Source organism: Chiloscyllium plagiosum, unplaced genomic scaffold, assembly GCF_037043375.1.
Source record: "Chiloscyllium plagiosum isolate Xiang-an unplaced genomic scaffold, Cpla_swu_hap1 HiC_scaffold_23, whole genome shotgun sequence".
Classification (NCBI taxonomy): Eukaryota; Metazoa; Chordata; class Chondrichthyes; order Orectolobiformes; family Hemiscylliidae; genus Chiloscyllium; species Chiloscyllium plagiosum.
This window is the reverse complement of record NW_028270161.1, coordinates 18034297-18054318: the sequence shown is the minus strand read 5'-3', so window position 1 is coordinate 18054318 and position 20022 is coordinate 18034297. Positions and strand designations below refer to the sequence as shown.

Below are 20022 nucleotides of genomic sequence, written 5' to 3'. Positions count from 1 at the left end.
ACAGGTAATTATTTTTAATAAATGTTATATGAATACATACTTGACAAGCATTATATATTAGACATCAAGCATAGTAAATAACATTCTAAGACATTCTTAATTTGAGATTGACGTGAACCCTTTGCACCCATGAGATTTGAATGAAACTGAAATATGGTTATTTGGAAAATGATGAGTTTGGTATCAAGAATTAAGCAGTCAGATTGGGTACAGGTATAAACTCCTAGCTTGGGATGAACAGTTAAATCATACATTTGTGGTAACATCTAGGCTATAATGCATGAGATTAGAGGTAAGGCTCTTTCTCTTTAACTGCGAATGTTAACTAAGTGTCACGATAAACCCTTAATCAATCATTGAATTAAACTCCTAAAGGTGAAATCTTTAAATAAATTTAAGGCGGACTCTTGCAGGATGAGTTTGGAGCAAAACCTTCAAATGGTCTTATGCAAATCAAAACTCCGAGATCATGAATTTTCATGGAAATGTAAACTCTTAAATACTGAGGTTGGATTAAATCATTTCATCTTGCAATTGATGATATACAAACTTAAATTGACATTGTTACCAATCTAAGTCTTGAGAATGGAAGGCACATTCAGATTGTGGTACAACTGAAACATACAACTGAAACAGATTAATGTTACCTCATTGTATTTTATTCCATGGAAATATTCGGAGATTATACATTCAGATGTTGAATCTGAGGTATAAGTTTATTCAATACTTTTAACGATCTGCTCTCATACTTCCTGTTGCTTAAAGTTTAGTTTCTCTTTCTCAGTAACATCCACGCTTAACTAATCACCTACAGGTCAGTCAATAGATAGCCACCAGACAAATATAGCTGAAAAATGTGTTGCTGGAAAAGCGCAGCAGGTCAGGCAGCATCCAAGGAGCAGGAGAATCGATGTTTCGGGCATAAGCCCTTCTTCAGGAAGCAGTAGCCTGAAGAAGGGCTTATGCCCGAAACGTCGATTTTCCTGCTCCTTGGATGCTGCCTGACCTGCTGCGCTTTTCCAGCAACACATTTTTCAGCTCTGATCTCCAGCATCTGCAGTCCTTACTTTCTCCTACCAGACAAATATAGACAAACACAGAAAAATTGAACAATTCAACACTTCACACATATTCTGAGATTGAAGTAAACCCTGACCAAGGGTTGGAGAACCCCTCATTGTCAGATTAGAATAACCTCTCAATTTGAACAGTGAACAAGTTATTATACATTAAAGCTAAGGTCAGCCCTGTCACTCAGGTATCTTCTCAAACCATTTGCTTGTAAAAGCTGGAATTAATGTAAATCTGCAATGGCAGAGGTGACAGTAATGAGCTTCCATCTTTTTGCACTATATGTTGTGTTAAGTATTATAGCAATATGCAATTCTGTATCTATAGCCATACAGCAGAAAGGATGCACAATAACAATACAGTTAAGTAGCTGGTTGGCCCTGAGCACTGGCCTTCTAAATCAGCAGCGATAATATCAAGGTAAGACATTGGAAGCATGCTCCATTATTTTCTTGATGGCCAACCAGGTTTCTTCAGCCGTGGGAACGATTTGATTCGGTGGAAGTTTGAAGCCATATTGACCTTCATCACGCAACTCAAAGGCATATGCATATTTAATACCTTGGTCATAGCTCCAGTCAATGCTGTTCCCACTACTCTCACCTACAGAGATAGAGAAAGGGTTCAAATGGACAACCAAGCAAAATACAAACATCCAATCAGTCAATGCTTACATTAAAATATTGAATTGTTCAACTAACCGGTGAAATCTTTCTGTGATATGTGTTTTTACCAGCTGTTGGTAGGAGTATTATAGCATTATTTATGTATGTCCTGTGATATTTCATTATAACAGAATCAGAAAGGACAGCATGCAGAAGCCATTTGACTGTCGGGGCTTAGTCTCACTTGTTGCTGCAACTCCATAGCTCTTCAAGTTTCTCCACTTTGAGTATTTATGCAATTCCCTTTTAAAAGTTACTATTGAACCTGCTTCAAGCTGTGTGTTCCAGATCATAACTCAATGAATAAATATTTTTCTCCAATCCTTGTCCTCTGGTCACCTATTCTTCAACCACTTTAAGGGGTTTCCCTTATTTACTGTATCAAAATAGATTCTCATGTTGAAAACTCCTATCAAAATCTCCCTTAATTTCTCTGCTCTAAGATAAACAGCCCCAGTTTCATCAGTCCACATACTGAGATGAAATACTTTAATCTGGGTTTCATGCCGACAAATCTCCTCTGCGCTTGATATGAAGGCAGATTATTGCAAGTAACCATGTCTGAGGTAATCAGAGCTTAATTGTTTGGAGAGTGTACAGATTGAAAGAGGTTTGTAAATTTCCTACTGCTAGTTAGAGAAAAACAGCACATACTCTTAAATGAGTACCCTTTATTTATTTTGTGTTTTGTAGGCTGGCAGATGCTCTCAAAACTCATGGGGAAAACCTGAACATGTGCCCCAATTTCTGGCTGGAACAGAAATGGATTGAGTAGGCCTGGATTTGTATGGATTTAGAGCCAGAAATAAGAATGAGGGTATTAATGTGTGGATTATTTATGCCATGCTTAATGCTGTTTTGAGACTGTTCACTTCTTTCTACAAGTGGATTCAAGAAAATTCATGAGAAGTAAAAATTAAAACTTTTTTCTGAGGCAGGCCTGAAAAAAACTCATGGGAAATGGGCATGAAGGAACTTGACAAAATCAGAACTGCAGCGTGAGGTTAAGAGAAAGCTTTAATGCCTCAGTACAGTAGTGAGGGGAGGGCTTAACTCTCTGAATTAAATGTAGTTGCTATGGGAACACTGTACAGACAGCCGTTTTCATTTTCATGTGGAAACCTGCTACTGGCCATGTATTTTTATGCATTATCCCACCAGGAGGGGTGAACGTGCATAATGCAGCAGTCAGCCCCAATTTAATGAGTATTTTCTGTAGGTATTACTTGGTGATATTATGCTTTTGTAAACTGGTAATACTGACTATTTTGTCAGTTTTCTTAATTATCGCTGGCTGCTTTGGTTTGGTCACATTTTGTACCATTATCAAAACAAAAGGTATCCCCCTTCTCCTCACCCAAAACTGAGCATTTGCACATGACCTCTCCACATTGCTTTCCCACAGCCAATTTGGGATTGGAAACAAACTGGAGATAATGGAAATACAGAAGAGGAAAGAAGGAAATACAAATGTTGGCGCTTCTTAATAAATGAGAGAAGTGCCAATAATTCAGCACAAATGTTTTAAATGTTTTCTCTTCGTTTCAGTCAGACACTTAAGGGCTGCCTTGTGCCACAGTGGTAGTAACCCTACCTCTGGACCAGGAAGTCCAAGTTCAAATCTCACCTGCTGCAATGAGGTACAATAACATCTCCGGGTCAGATGATTAGAAAATATCTAGACTTGTGTCCCTGGGCTGTTGTAATCTTTCATGTAAGTGTACTTTCTCCTCTATTGTTTGGGTTCTTGTGGCACAGTACTAGTGTCCTGTCTTCTGAGCTTGAAGAAAGTGAGGACTGCAGATGCTGGAGATCAGAGTCGAGAGTGTGGTGCTGGAAAAGCACAGATGGTCAGGCAGCATTTGAGGAACAGGAGAATCGATGTTTCGGGCATAAGCCCTTTATCAGGAGATTCCTGATAAAGGGCTTATGCCCAAGCCTCAATTCTCTTGCTCCTCGGATACTGCCTGATCTGCTCTGCTTTTCCAGCCAAAAGGTCTGGGTTATTTCCCACCTGCCCTGCATATGATGATTGGTTAAGGAGGGAACTCTGATTTGTAGACATCACAATGGCCATTTCAGCACTCTACACCAGCATCCCCCATAATGACGGCATCGTGGCAACAGCTTCAGTTCTCAACACCAACAACTGCCAATCTCCGAGCGCTGTCCTACAACTCATCCGCTTTATCCTCGACCACAATTTTTACACCTTTGACAACCAGTTCTTCATCCAGATACATGGAATAGCCATCGGACCAAATATGCACCCCAATATGCCAACATTTTCATGCACAGGTTCGAACAAGATTTCTTCTCTACATAGGATCTCCAACCAACACTATACACTAGGTATATTGACATTTCCTTCCTTTGGACCCATGGTGAGGAGTCATTGAATAGTTACACAGTGATATCAATGAGTTTCATCCCACCATTAAACTCACCATAGACTACTCTCTAGTATCTGTCTCATTCTTGGACACATAATCTCCATTAAAGATTGGCAACTCAGCACCTCACTCTTCCGCAAATCCACAGATAACTTCACAATACTATACTTCTCCAGCTTCCAAAACATATTTAACGGCCATCCTCTACGGACCATCCCCACGCATACATAGGACTGTTCAGATGAGGAGGAACATGACGGGCACTTGGAAGTACCCAAGGATGCCCTCATAAGAATGGGGTACGATGCTCAACTCATCGACTGCCAGTTCTGACGTAACACAGTGAGAAACCTTAATGACTTCGTCAGGAGACAGACACGAGCTGCAACCGACAGGGTACCCTTCATTGTCCAGTACTTCCCAGGAGCGGAAAAACTATGCCGTGTTCTTCGCCACTCACAACACATTATCAATGAGGATGAACACCTCACCAAGATCTTCCCCATGTCTCCACTTATCGCCTTTAAGCACCACCAAATCTCAAACAGATCATTGTTTGCAGCAAACTGCCAGACTTACAGGACAACACCATACAACCTTGTCATGGTGGATGCTGCAATACGTGTCAGAGTGTCAACACAGATACCACCATTACACGTGTGGACACCACCCACCATGTACGCGGCAGGTACTCATGTGACTTGGCCAATGTTTTCTATCTGATATGCTGCAGGCAAGAATGCCTTGAGACATGGTACATTGGCAAGACTGAGCAGAGTCTACATCAACAATGAATAGACACTGCACAATAATCAAAAGCCAAGGGTGTTGCCTCCCAGTCGGAGAACACTTCAGTGGTACGGGACATATGACCTCGGACTTTCGGGTGACCATCCTCCAAGGCGGACTTTGGGACAGGCAACAATGCAAAGTGGCCAAGCAGAGGCTGATAGCTGAGTTCAGTACCCATGGGAATGGTGTCAATGGGACCTTGGGTTCATGTCATACTACAGATGACCCAACTGCATACGCGCGCACACACAGACACGCTCTCATGGACATATACCCCTTTACGCTCACACTCACACACATAAACACACTATCTCACAGACACTCATACATCCCTGCACACACACACACCCACATATATAAGGTGTGGGGTGAATTTGTACTTTCAGAATTACATTTTATTTTGCTCAAAAACTGCATGAATCCATGTAAAATACTGTAAATCCCTCTTTTAGATTAGAATCAATCTGAACATTGGGGCACAGACAGCCTCACACCTTCAATGCATTATCTGGGTCGACATGGCACCTATTGTTGAAGTTCACTTGAGAATTTAACTTTTTAAAAAAGTTCTGTGATTTGCATATGAAAGAATTTAAACCAACATGGTCATTCAAAAGATGAGAGACTTAACAAACAATCCAGGTTTTTTTCAATAGATAATTTCAGTTACATCACACTGTAAAAATTTGCTATAAATTCTGTGTCTTACGATCTTATACTCCACAACTACCTAATGAAGGAGCAGTACTCTGAAAGCTAGTGCTTCCAAATAAACCTGTTGGACTACAACCTGGTATTGCATGATTTTAACTTTGTACACCCCAGTCCAACACCTGCCTCCAAATCATCATTTTCATGCTGATTGATAATTAACTGCCAGGCTGTGTTTACATTTTAAACCTGGCAGCCTGACTGATTAATCAAAGCATTGGTCTGCAAAATGAACAAGAGAATGCTTTCATCTGTTTTGTTGTGCACATATTATTTGCAGACAGATAACAGATATATACACTGCACCTTTTTCAACTCTTCCAGCCATCTTGTTCGGTGGATGAAAATAATGAGAAAGATTTTACAACATTCAAAACCCCATGCCATTCAAAAATGTGGTTACATACACCTTCATTATGGATCTGAACTGTGTCCCGTTATATCCATATTTTGTAGCTTCTCTCTTCTGTGGGTCGAATTTATCCTACCCACAGACATTAAAATTGCAGCAAAAGCTTTGAAATTTGTCAGATTACAAAGCAACCCACGCCGTTTTCAGTGTGTCACTTACCAATAGCTTGTACAATACTTCCATGTGTATACTGAGTGCCATACAAGGAGGTCAGAGCTTCAATTGCTTCACTGGCTAGTGTGGCCTATACCATGCAGAGAGAGGTCATGAAAATCATTAGGGCATGGTACAATGGTCATTTGTATTCTGAACTAATGATAACAACCTCTATTCAAATTAGTCAACTGTCATCTACTTTTAAATAGCGGTTCAGAGGTACAACTCCAGCACTGACTACATGTTATGTGTTCAAATCCCATTCAAGAGACTTGAGCTTACAATCTAGTATGATGGTCCAGTACAGTATCAAGAGACTGCTGTAATGTCTGAAGTTCTGCCTTTCAGGGAAGATGTTAAACCAAGCCTGTGTCTGTTCTCTTGAGTAAAATATTCTGCAAAAGCACTAATATCCTCATTAATATTTTTACCTCAATCAACATTGCTAAAAAGTCCTGTCATGATCATGACTTGTACCACAGTCCTTAATATCCATGCCTGATAAAAATCTATATTAATTCAAATTTAAAATTTTTCTATTGATCCCAGTCTCAACAGGTTTTTCAAAGCAGTAAGTTCCAATTTTCTAGTCCCTTTTTGTATTAATAGCTTGAACAGCCCATTAAAATTTTAGGGTCTATGCTCTTGTTCTAGATTCCTTCCTGTTTCTTTAGCAAGAACTGCAGAGTTAACACTTCAATCAATGTTCAGTTATAGAAAGTATTATCTTGTAGACTCATATCGACAAGGAGTTATGTTGAGATAACCCAAAACTCAGGTCACAAAGGGACTGTATAACTAGGAAAAAGAGGACTCTTCTGTTTCTCCATGTTTGGCTTGCATTGAATGCTATGTCCCAAGAGGGCGAAATATAATGTACTAATACACCTAACCAGCTGACAGCGTGCAGGCACAAGTAAAACTGAATGCTTTAGGATTTGGTCTTCACTTCCTCAGTGGAGAGCAGTTCTCAGTGGCATAATTGTACAAAATGCCTTTCTGCCTGATTTTCCTTCTATCCAGAATTAACTTTCCCAAAGCTCCAAATCTGCCTTCACTCCAGAAATCTCTTCACCCAAATCTTTCCAAGTTCAAGAACGTTTGAGTCACAACTTCCTTCCCCTCCTCAATCTTCCGTCCTTTCAAACCTTCCTCCTTGCCAAATATCCCTTCCCTCTCCATTTTTCCTCCCACCATTTTCCACCCTGTCTGGAACTTCCTTTCTCTGGATTTTTCTTCTCCTCAAAGTATCCTTTCCCTCCTCCCAGATCTTCATTATGCTTCAGATCTTTCTTTCCTGTGCTCCAAACAGGCGGTGCACAATACTCGAGTGGTAAAGACCAAAATCGATTGTATCTAAAGAGCTGTTGATCAGGTTTTCTGCTGAACCAAGGACCTCAGCCATTCCCATTCTGTAATCCAGGATACAAAAGCTGTCCAGGATGTGCATGCCCTCTGAGTGGCCTGCACCCTCCTGGCGATTCTATAAATCCATAAGGCCATAAATCTTGGAGCAGAAATTAGGCCATTCAGCCTATTGAATCTGCTCCAACATTCAACTATGGCTGATAACTTTCTCAATCCCATTCTCCTGTTTTCTCCCTGCAACCCTCAAGATACTCAAGAACCTATCTATCTCAGTCTTTAGTATATTCAATGACCTGGCCTCCACAGCCTTCTGTGGCAATGAATTATTAAATGAACCTATATTTAATAATGGATATTAATCCAAATGGAATCAAGTATTTTTTAAAGCCATCCATAGTGACTGCTCTACATAGAAAACTACCAACATTTATATAGAAAAAACAGGAGTTGATTAGAAAATTCTTTTGAATAGACTCAGAAAAAGCATACCAATTCTTCAAAGTTTTCTGGAGGCATGTGTGTACGTCCATAAGGATACAGCAAACGCTGGAAATAGCTATGGAGTGTAATGAAAACCATGAAATTGCCATGGTTTTTGATGAAATTCACAATGGCTTTCACCTCTGGTTCGGAATGCGCATGAGGCCCACAATAACTTTCTGCACAAGGGGCTTTGCTACTCCCATTGCCTGTGAATCAAAAACAGCTTTTATTAGCCTTGCACCACAACATTTACCAGTCCTTTCACCTTTAGATATTCTTTAGCTGAAAACAAATCAGTGCAGATTCTGACAGTGGTAGTGCAAACGGTACGATGGCATTCATAGTGAGAGGATTTGTGTATAGGAACGGGGAAGTCTTGCTGCAATTATACAGGGCCTTGGTGAGACCACACCTTGACTATTGTATGCAGTTTTGGTCTCCTTATCTATGGAAGGATATTCTAATTATGAAGGGATGCAACAACGGTAGGACATTTAGGACTGGGCTGACGAGAAATTTCTTCACCCTGAGAATGGTGAGCCCATGGAATTCTCTGCCACAGAAAGCAGTTCAGGGCAAAACATTGAATGTTTTCAGGAAGGAGATGGATATTGTTCTTAGGGCTAAAGGGATCAAAGAGTTTGGGGCAAAAGCAGGAAAAGGGTGCAGTGCTGGATGATTAGCCATCATCATACTGAATGACAGAGCAGGCTGGAAGAGATGAATGGCCTAATCATGTTCTTAATTTCAATCTATCTAGTTGTTTTAATGAGTTCCAGCGACTGGGCCAATATTTAGAGTTGAATTCGCAGCCATCGCTAATTTTTAAAAGAATCCTAAATCGGGGGAAATATTTTTAGGGAATTGATGTAAGGTATAATGTTAATCCTTACTGTAGCCCAAAAGCCCAGCCATGAAAAGGAAAAGTTACAAAGGAAAGGAAAATGACAAGTAAAACAAGTTGACAGGTAGAGAAAGGGTAAGACAAATAAAAGTGAAAGAAAAAGCTTAAGGAATAAGAATACAAACACAAAACAGGGATAATGAACCACCTGTAACACTACGCCTACAACCAATCCTAACCCTAACTCAAAATCACATGCTAACTCAAGCATGAACTATGAACCTAAGCCCTGTTCATCCAGCTTTCTCCTTTTCTTTCCTGAAAGACTTTGATTCCTGATGCAATTTGTTTTCCATTTCTGTTTCAGCTTTTGTGGTCTTCCATCATGTGAAAGCAAGAGGTAAGTTTCAGCTGACAGATTGTGCTGAGCTGTGAAGCCTTCCATTTTGAATTTTCTGTCAGCACCCTCTCCCGAAAACCAGAGGTTGGAATTCAAAGTAATTATGTTATCCTCTGGCTCCCAGCAACATTAAGACCAATTGGACTGCTCACACTGCACTGACCGCAACACATTCAGGCCAAAGTCTGGGATTTTCCTTGGTTCATATCAGCAGGCATTAACCCACAGAGGCATGAGTAGGACATTTACTCACAGTGTGAAAAAGCAACAGGACACTTAGAATAGTTACGTGCTTGTTTTCGACCAGCACACACCCAGTGGGTCAAAGGCCCTTTTTCTACACTATAGACTTCTATGTCAGCAGAAAGCCAGAATTATGGGCATCCTGTTGCCATGACACACATCAGCCTATTCGTTACATCAGAACTGAAGGAAGCCATTTGGTCGATTGAGACTGTTTTTCCTTTCAATTAGATTGGTGATCAGGAAGATCCCAGCTTGTTCAATTATGCAAGTATTATATTTAATTTTAGAAAGTAGGGTTAATTTTGATCAACTCTATCAGCACAATACTATATAAAGTGATATGTAAAGTGATGTAAAACATAATTGAAAATACAAAATCCCACCTCCAAAGTTAGTGTCAAAGTTTCTGTTTGCATCAACTCCAAAGCAACGAGTTCCAGGGCTTTTGGACATGGTCTTACGCCACATTGGATTCTAGGATTACAGGTACTCAGAATTAGCTCATTCACTTTCAGAAACTATGCACATTCAGCATTAATTATTATAGGATAATTTAGCATGTTCCAAAGGCACTTAGAAAGAGAAACAATAGGCCAATAAGCATGGTTCTGATGATATCTGCACTCAACCCATTAACTGGTCATTTTACACATACGTAACAGTACACGAATAGCCCATTTAACTCAACAAGTTGATGTTGCACATAATGTCTCCTCAACCCCCACATCATCAAACTCTAACATTGTATGTTTCCAATTATTTTTCCCTCATGTATTAATCTAGTTTCCCTTTAGACATATCCATACTGCAGCTTCAATGTACTTTGGAGGTTTAAGAGAACAGATTAGTTTAATGTCATCTCAAGCACACTTCCAGAGCTCTCATCTGCATTGCCAATTTCCCAGAAAATCATTCCACATGTTGACAACATACAGATGCAAATTGGAGTTCCTTTCATGCATTTTATGAAAACTAGGGATGAATGAATCCTCCTACAAACACATAAAAGTGAGTGAGGGAATTAAGTTGGCCATAGTATGCAGTGCGATCAAAGGTATCTGCACTCAATCAGTAGGACGATGAAAACATACTCTTGAATATATTGTTAGCCTCATCAACTGCCTTGTACATTGTCTCTCCCTTGCATACTAACATAAGTCATCAGCTAATCAGAAGTGACTAGTTTTCAATCAAATGAAGACATAGCCTCAAGTTACAGGTCAGTCTGTCACTTCCTGAGAACAAATGTTACAGTGTTTTTAGTTTATAAATGTATACATTTTAAAAAACAAAATAACACTCAGTAAAAACTCTAAAACAAGCGAGTTTTGAGAAGATTTGTAGCTCATGTTGAGGTTCTGGATGTAGGTTTGCTCACTGAGCTGGAAGGTTAATTTCCAGACGTTTCGTCACCCTACTAGGTAACATCTTCAGTGGGCCTCTGGCAAAGCACTGTACATGATTCCTGCTTTCTATTTATACGTTTGGGTTTCTTTGGGTTGGTGATGTCATTTCCTGTTCTTTTTCCTAGAGCGTGGTAGATGGGGTCTAACCAGATGTGTTTGTTGATAGAGTTCCGGTTGGAATGCCATGCTTTTAGGAAATGACATCACCACAGGAAATGATATCGCCAACCCAAAGAAACCCAAACATATAAATAGAAAGCAGGAATCATGTACAATGCTTTGCCTGAGGCCCACTGAAGATGTTACCTAGTAGGGTGACAAAATGTTGGGAAATGAATCTTCCAGCTCAGTGAGCAAACCTATATCCAGAACTCTAAAACAAAAGCAAAATCCTGTGCATGGTGGAGATCTGAAAACAGAAAATGTTGAAGAAACTCAGCAGATCTGGCAGCAACTGTAAACTGAGTTAATGTTTCAAGTCCAGTGTGTTCTAAGCAAGAGTCATATTGGGCTTGAAATGCCCACTCTGTCTTTTTCTCCCTCGGTTGCTGCTGAGTTTTTCCGGCTCTTTTTCTATTATCTATGTATAAACTCAGTTGTATCTGATGAAATACAAAGTCTGATCGCACTAGGCACCAAATCACTATGTACTGAATGAATTAATTCTTAGCCTTCCTAATCTTACCTCATTGCTTCCCTTTGCTCAGTAAGCAAGTTCGACTGCAGGCTCCCCCATTCTAACTTCTAGATTATTACAGGCTTTATCAAGTTACAATATCTTTAGTGGCTGAGTAAATATTTTCAAGGTGTACTCATTATGTGAAAGAACTGTAAACACTTCAACAGATTTATGTTATCCTGTGGTCTTACATCAGCTGAAACTCTTCAATTAGGCAGATGTTTGCAATATTATCGAACTCACCAGATGGGAAACACCGGTGACCACGCAGGGGATGATTTTACACCTCAGCCAATATTGCTCTCCACTGATTTCTCCACTGAGACTAAAACTGAGCCTAGAGAGTGCACTTCAGTGTTGTTCATGATCCAGTCAGTTTCGCCATAGGTGGAGAAATTACATTGAAATTGCCCAACAAATTTATGAAATGTGTAACTGGGTCAGTAGGCATAAAGTAATTCTGTTCCCATTGAAAAGACAGACTTCTTATTTATTGTGAGCGCTCAGTCAAATTTTCTGACTAATCACTATTTCATGCAGTCCAGTACTCTGTTCTCTTCAATCATGAGCTGGCCTCTTAAATACATTAAATAATTGCTTTGGTTTCCCATCTCTAACATTGCCCAGCCTGCCAGACTTCAGTCTCTTTACTCCCGAACCATGATCCACAATCGCATCATCTCAAAGATGGCAAGATTTCTCTTCCTCATGATTTCCAAATACACCAGGGAATGACAAGTTTTGTGCAGTTTGTCTGGTCCCATGCAAAACCCTGTGAACCCAAGATCTCAAATTTCTAGATTCCCCCGTCAAAATGAATTGAATTCATTTTGGGCATTTGTGTAAAAAAGATGATATTGGATTGCTAGGTTGTTTAACTACAAAACATTGTCTGACTGCCGTGATTGTTGACTCCAAGACAACTGGGTATTTGGTTATTGGTGGACCTTAAGAGTGTGGTGCTGGAAAAGCACAGTAGGTCAGGCAGCATCCGAGAAGCAGGATGCATAAGCTCTTCATCCCCCTCACTGAGGATGAATGTTTACTCCTCAGCAAAGGCCTCACCTTCATCCCTCTACGCTATTGGTGGACCTACCCAGAATAAAATTTCCAGCTTGCTTTTTAGAACATAGAAGAATACAGCGCAGTACAGGCCCTTTGGCCCTCGATGTTGCACCGATCCAAGCCCACCTAACCTATACTAACCCACTATCCTCCATATACCTATCCAATGCCCGCTTAAATGCCCATAAAGAGGGAGAGTCCACCACTGCTACTGGCAGGGCATTCCATGAACTTACGACTCGCTGAGTGAAGAACCTACCCCTAACTTCAGTCCTATATCTACCCCCCCTTAATTTAAAGCTATGCCCCCTTGTAACACCCGACTCCATACGCGGGAAAAGGTTCACACTGTCAACCCTATCTAACCCCCTAATCATCTTGTACACCTCAATCAAGTCACCCCTAAACCTTCTTTTCTCTAATGAAAACAGCCCCAAGTGTCTCAGTCTTTCCTCATACGATCTTCCTTCCATACCAGGCAACATCCTGGTAAACCTCCTCTGCACCCGTTCCAGTGCCTCCACATCCTTCCTATAGTATGGCGACCAAAACTGCACACAATATTCCAGATGCGGCCGCACCAGAGTCTTATACAACTGCATCATGACCTCAGGACTCCGGAACTCAATTCCTCTACCAATAAAAGCCAATACGCCATATGCCTTCCTCACCGCACTATTTACCTGGGTGGCAACTTTCAGAGATCTGTGTACATGGACACCAAGATCCCTCTGCACATCCACACTACCAAGTATCCGACCATTAGCCCAGTACCCCATCTTTTTGTTATTCTTCCCAAAGTGAATCACCTCACACTTAGCTACATTGAATTCCATTTGCCACCTTTCTGCCCAGCTCTGCAGCTTCTCTATATCCTGCTGTAACTTGCCACATCCTTCCTCACTGTCAACAACTCCTCCGACTTTCGTATCATGACTCCTCCGACTTTCGTATCATATTGATGTTAACATTCTATTGCAAGTATTTTAAGGCATAGATCCCCACCCTCCACCAGATTGTCTGACCCTTGATTTCCCTTGTACTCAGACCCCTTGTGCCATGGGACTCAGCAGACATCCTATCTGTGTGACCGCATCTTCAATTCAGCTTCTCTCCTCCGATGCTCTCGCTTGTTGTTCAATGTCTTCCTCCCACCTAGACATTCTATTGAGCTGGTTGACCTCCAATCCTCATCTCAACCATTTCACCAATGAAGATCTGTCTCTTTGGGCTTTGCTCTGAATGCTGGCAGTAAACATTCTTCTCCATAACCCCGTTGGGGTGACAAAATTTGAATAACAATGGGCAGTGAGTTGTCCCTCCTTATCTCTATAAACTCATCCACCCTGTGACCCTCTCAAATCTTGTTTTCCTCCACTTCTGGCCTCTATATATCATTTATGTTTATCTTTTCACCATTGGCAGCTACACCCTAGAAAGAGAATGTAAACCTGGCCACCTCTTTTCCTCCTTTAAGATACTCCTTTAAATCTAACTCTTATTTTAGCAAGTTTTTAAACATTTGTTCTAATTCATCTTTATGTAACTCCATGTCAATTTTTTTGTAAATTCGCTCCTATGAATTTGCACTATAGCATGAATAGCGTATAAACGTAGCATGTTGTTTTGAGGGAGGGAGCAGACAATGAAGATTAAACATCATGAAACAGAACCAAGAAAGTCAGAAACATTGAACTATTTACTGTGGTCCAACTGTAAACATAGCCATCTGGGTTTGCCATGATTTCCATGAAGATGTCCATTTTATTCAGTAATGATGTGATGGAGGGATCAATTCCATAATCAGTCGTGATCTAATGACACACAAAAACAGGAAGTTAATTCACAGTCAGATGCTTGGGTGTTTTCTACAATTTTCCCCATGTGCAAAATTATGCTCTGCATGAGCTTCAGCTGCCATCCCCTGCTTCTATGTTACAAAGACCAATATTCACTACATTCCCATATTTATCAGAACAATTGCGGTCAGTTAGTCCTTAAGGAATACAAAATAGTGATCATATAGACTTGCACATGATTTGTGGATTGTTTTCACTGAACTCACCAGATGGGAAACCCCAGTGACCAGGCAGGGAATGATTTTGCTCTCCACTGATTTCACTGGAAACTAAAACTGGGCCTAGAGAGTGCTATTCAGTGTTGTTCATGATCCAGTCAGTTTCTCTGTGGGTGGACAAATTACATTGAAATTGCCTCACTAATTTATGAAATGTTTTCATACCTTCTTTGCAATCCAGATTGCGACAGCAGGTGCTACTCTTTCACGGCCATGGATACCACTGTCAATCCATATGGCAGGACGGTTACGTCCAGTGCTAAACTGTTTGAATGAAAAAAACAGCCCTATTAAAGACTCTATTACCCCTTGACTGAGAGGCCTAGTTCAAATCTCATCTGCTCCAGAGTTTTGTAATAACATCTGTGAACAGGTTGGTTAGAAAAATAAGCTCAACAGAACAATAGAGAGTGTATGCCTAATGACAGATTTGCACATATACATTCTCATATTAGCTCTTATCATGCAGTGATTGCAGGACACTTTGAGTACTACAGAAAGTGACTGAGTGCTAACATGTGAATGCCTGAATTGTGATAACCAAGTGCTAATACACCAAAGTAATTCACAAACAGTGCAACTAACCTCAGCAGGAAACAAGCTAATGTCTCACACATAAAGAATGTGATGCACCCACATTAGCCCTGTAATAAAAAATAACAACAGAAGGTACACACACTAGAGCTCTTTTCCTTGTAGGCTTTCAATTTGATCTTACTGAGGTTGGCATAAGCGGTTAAAGGGATGTGTTGGCAACTTCCTGAAGAATTCCCGAGTGTGGGAGTATTAGCATTCCTATCTCATACACACTGTATATAAATCCTCAACTTTGTGTTAGAAATAGAGGATCTATAACATTAGCCTGGAATACATCAATGTAAGGAGAACTGCAATATGTAACAATACTTTAGATGTAAGCCCAGCATAATGTCAATTAGACCAGGGAGGCCTGAATCAGCGCCTAACTATAAATTTCCTCTCAATTAAGAAATTGTATATTGAGATGGAGTTCAAAGTGCAGGACATCACGAACGTTGATGATAACATGACAGAAGACAATATAAGTCAATGCATTAGTGGGTATGTAACAGCAAGTTCGTGCTTTAAAAATTCTCAGTCTGTACTTGGAAGGTAAAACAGATTGAGTCAATGACCTTGATGGTTCCTCAGTTCTGCAAATAATAGCTTAGAGTTAAAGAGGGGTCAATTCCATAGCTCTCGCAATTTTGGAGGGTAATGGAGCTATCAGGAGGTGCACACAGGTGTACATACCCAACCAGGGAAATGAGCACTGTGTATCTGTGATTTGAATCTGACCACAATTCCTCTGATAGTACATGTACCTGCAAAGGAGAAGGGACACAAAGAATGGTTTACTCAGACATTAAGAGCAAGAAGGTAGTACAGGCAGCATTGCCTGTGCTAAGAATGATAAGTAGAGAGGATGACTAGCTGCAATAAAGAAGGTTTCATCTGAGCAAAGACAGCTGCAGAATGCTAGAGCTATATCATTCAACCAGATCCTTTCCAATGATCTGTATTTGGACTATCTAAGCTTTGAGTAACTACCTATTAAAACAGATGGAGTGAGAACATTCTGGCAGTTTTAGCTGAGTTTGAGGACCACATCTTCCTCCACTTCCTCTTGCTTGAAATTGGGTCATGTTACAACAGGAGAAAGTGAGGTCTGCAGATGCTGGAGATCAGAGCTGAAACTGTGCTGCTGGAAAAGCGCAGCAGGTCAGGCAGCATCCAGGGAACAGGAGAATCGACATTTTGGGCAAAAGCCCTTCTTCAGGAAGCAGGAGCCTGAAGAAGGGCTTATGCCCGAAACGTCGATTCTCCTGTTCCCTGGATGCTGCCTGACCTACTGCGCTTTTCCAGCAACACATTTTCAGCTCATGTTACAACAGAGAAGGTAAAATCAGCCACTGCAGTTTGCACCTTAAAATAGATTTTCCTTCCCTGTCAGTGTACAGTGGTCCCAGATCAGCCCCAGTACAGGTTACATGCTTCTTGTATTCCATTAATGTGCCTCAACTTCCAAGCTCAGAAGGTCGTCAACTGCTGCTCACATACCCCATAGTCACAGCTCCACTTTCTGCATCAAGGCAGGATTTTCCCATTTCCTCATCAGCCACCACTACCCATTAGGATGTGATTTAGAATGCAATCTTTGTTGGCAAGGCCAGCATTTAGTACACTTCCGTAATTGTCTTTGAGAAAGTGATGGTGAGCAGCCTTCTCGAACTATTGCAGGAGATACAGTGCTGTTGAGATACAGGATGCTGTCTTATGAATCCAGTTATCAAGTACATGATTGAGGCTGACATTTTGTGTAATTGACTGACAATTAGTTATCAACTGAGCAATAGCAAACTATGCTGAAACAGCATATGCATTTTATGTGATGGTGAGAAATTAAACGTCTTCAGTTTTTGACCAACCTTCAGGACATGAAGAGCTCGCCCTTGGGAACTTCTACCAATCTTGATTCTTCGGACTAATTGTGGGTTTTCAGCTGCAAGATCCTTTAGCCATGTAAAAATCTGAGGAGAAACCAAAAATAGAAAATGTATATGACGCGCCAATGCATCACTAAATCATTTTGTAATTGTACATCTCTATGACTCTATAAGTGTTCACAAGGTGCAAGGTCCTTGGGCCTTCCTTGGATGGGTTGCTGAGGAATCTTTTCATAAAATGCTTTTCACGATGAAACCTTCTTCCTAACCTTCAGTTGAGCCATTGCCCATAATTGAGGGGAGGTACATTCTTTTGGCAATGATGCAGCATGGTCCAACATTACCCTCTGCTCAGAGCTCCATTATAGAATCCAAACACTCAGGGTGCAAGTTCATGGCACCTTACCTTAGGCAGATGCACAAACTCACATTTGCATGAACCCTGGCTGCTGTCAGGACCCAGCAGGTCCTGCTATTCACAGATAGTGATGCAAATGAAGGTGGATAATGTAGTCAGCCACACTCTTATAAACCAGAGACATCTGTAAAAATAATTGAATCATCCTGTGATCAAAGTAGGATGTTGAGTTTCAAGACAGCATAAACCAGAGACAGAGATATTACTAGCATGACTCTCCCAGCAGTGGTTCCATTGAGTCAGTCACCCCTTGGTAATGTGAGATTGCTGAATCCATCCTCAAGATTCAAATGAAAGATCCATTTGCTTCATTTTCTCATGATGCATCACAAGTCTTGTTCCCTGGCTATCACTTCCATCCTGCTCCTTGGTCATTGCCTCAGGTTGACCCAGACCAAATGTGGTGTCGGTGTTTGAGTACTGAACCTATAGTTTCAAATTCTGTATCCAAATGACTAGCTCTCCCTGTATTTCATGTTATCTAAATTTCCTAACCAGTCTACCATGCGGATTCTTGTCGAGCGCCTTACTGAAGTCCATATAGACAACATCCATCACTCTGCCTTCATCAATCTTCTTTGTCACTTCTTCAGAAAGGTATAGGCACAGATAAGCTGAATAGCCAAGGCCTTTTCCCCAGGGTAGGGAAGCCCAAAACTACAGGGCATATGTTTAAGGTGAAGAGGGAAAGACTTAAAAGGGACCTAAGGAGTAACTTTTTCATGTAGAAGGTGGTGTGTATTTGGATTGAGCTGTGAGAGGTGATAGAGGCTGGTACAATTACAACATTTAACCAATCTGGATGGCTAAATGAAGAGGAAAGGTTTAGAAGGACATTGGCCAAATGCTGGCAAATGGGACTAGATTAAGTTAGGATATGTGGTCAGCATTGCCGCATTGGACCAAAGAGTCTGTTTCCGTGCTGTACATCTCCATGACTAAAACTATGACCCAAAAAGGTAAATATTACAGGGGGCCCTGCCCATGGGTTTGCAGGCTGGTGGTACCAGGGCATACAACTTCCATAATGGCCTTCCTGCCACCTTTCCACTTGTCCCAGACACTTTTGAAATTTTATGAGGGGATGGGTGAGCACGAGGGCAGCCACCCCATTTGAAGACACCTAGATGTAATTTCAAGGGCACCAGGAGAAAATCAGAGATGGAAAAGGGCAGATCAAATTCCAGCAGATTACCTTGTTTCAACCTTGGGCAAATAACTGAGGGGTTACCCTCATGGATTTCCTTCTGAATTTTGCCTCGCTCAAAGGTATGCCACAACCATTCCAGGGGTGGGGCATGGTGGGATGGAGGTAGAGTCATGGTACATTGGTGCCAAAAACTGATAACGGGTTTCTAAATAGCCTACAGTGCTCAGATCAGAGGTGAACCCATCGTTCTCTGGTCAGAGGTGGGCCACTATCTTGGTTCTAGGAGGGACAGGGACACTGTGCTTGGGTCTGGGGGGATGGACCCACTTTGCTTGGACTGGGGGAGGGGAACAGAGCCATTGTGTTTTGATCTGGGGGGACAAGGCCATTGTGCTTGGGTCTGGTGGGAAGAGCTGATATGCTTGGATCTGGGGAGATGGAGCCACTGCGCTTGTATCGGGGGAAGGGAATAAGGCCACTGTGTTTGGGTCAGAGTGATGGGAACATGGGGCTTAGGTCTAGGGGGCAATGGAGTCACTGTGCTTGGGTCTGTGCGCAATGCTGTTATGCTTGGGCAGAGATGTTGGAATGTTGTGCACTGTATGGGGCTGGTACCAGAGCCAGTCCAGAGCAGCATGTTCCAAAGCCCATGATTTCTGACCCTACCCCTGCTTTGTTGTAGTTTTTGTTGTGAAACTCCAATGGTTATCTGGCCCTGTGCTCCAGACATTTAGAATCTGATGATTGCCTGCAATTACAGGGACACTGCATGAACGAGAGAGCTGTTGACCAATCAGATTGGCTTTCACTCTGTGAGCTATGACTTCCTCTTGAGTTAGGGTCTAAAATCCTGTCTCCAGCTAATGCACTCCTTGGTGCATTAAACAGCTATAGGCCTGTTGAGATGAGTGGGGAAACCCCAGCACCTGAAAAATCATGTTCTATATTCTCTGCAAAATCAAGACCACCTACATTCACTTTCATAACAAGTGCTACTGAAATCCTCTTCCATGCCTTTCCTATTTTCAGCCTTCTCCAACCTACCAGCCTCATTAATTTGTCATCGCTGAACTCTCAGCAAGTCCCTTCACACATCAGTCCTGTGCTTGCTGATCAATTTTGGCTTATGACCGAGCAACGTCTTGATTTTAAAATTATTGGCCTCATGTTCATTTTTCTCCCTTTCTTTGCTCCTCCCTACCTTTGTAAATCTACTCAAAC

General features: G+C 41.3%; 1 protein-coding gene across 1 annotated transcript in view; it reads right to left on the bottom strand.

Moving 5' to 3' along the window:
- Positions 1-1005: 1005 nt before the first annotated feature.
- Positions 1006-20022, bottom strand: part of LOC122561817 (carboxypeptidase A1-like) — a 38740-nt gene continuing 19723 nt past the window's right edge. The window contains exons 6-12 of the mRNA XM_043714020.2: positions 17216-17317; positions 14934-15032; positions 14395-14505; positions 9925-10015; positions 8058-8257; positions 6204-6288; positions 1006-1674 (exon numbers count right to left, since the gene is read on the bottom strand). Coding sequence (XP_043569955.2) covers positions 1487-1674; positions 6204-6288; positions 8058-8257; positions 9925-10015; positions 14395-14505; positions 14934-15032; positions 17216-17317 — 876 coding nt within the window. The 3' untranslated portion in view covers positions 1006-1486. The remainder of the gene's footprint in view (positions 1675-6203; positions 6289-8057; positions 8258-9924; positions 10016-14394; positions 14506-14933; positions 15033-17215; positions 17318-20022) is intronic.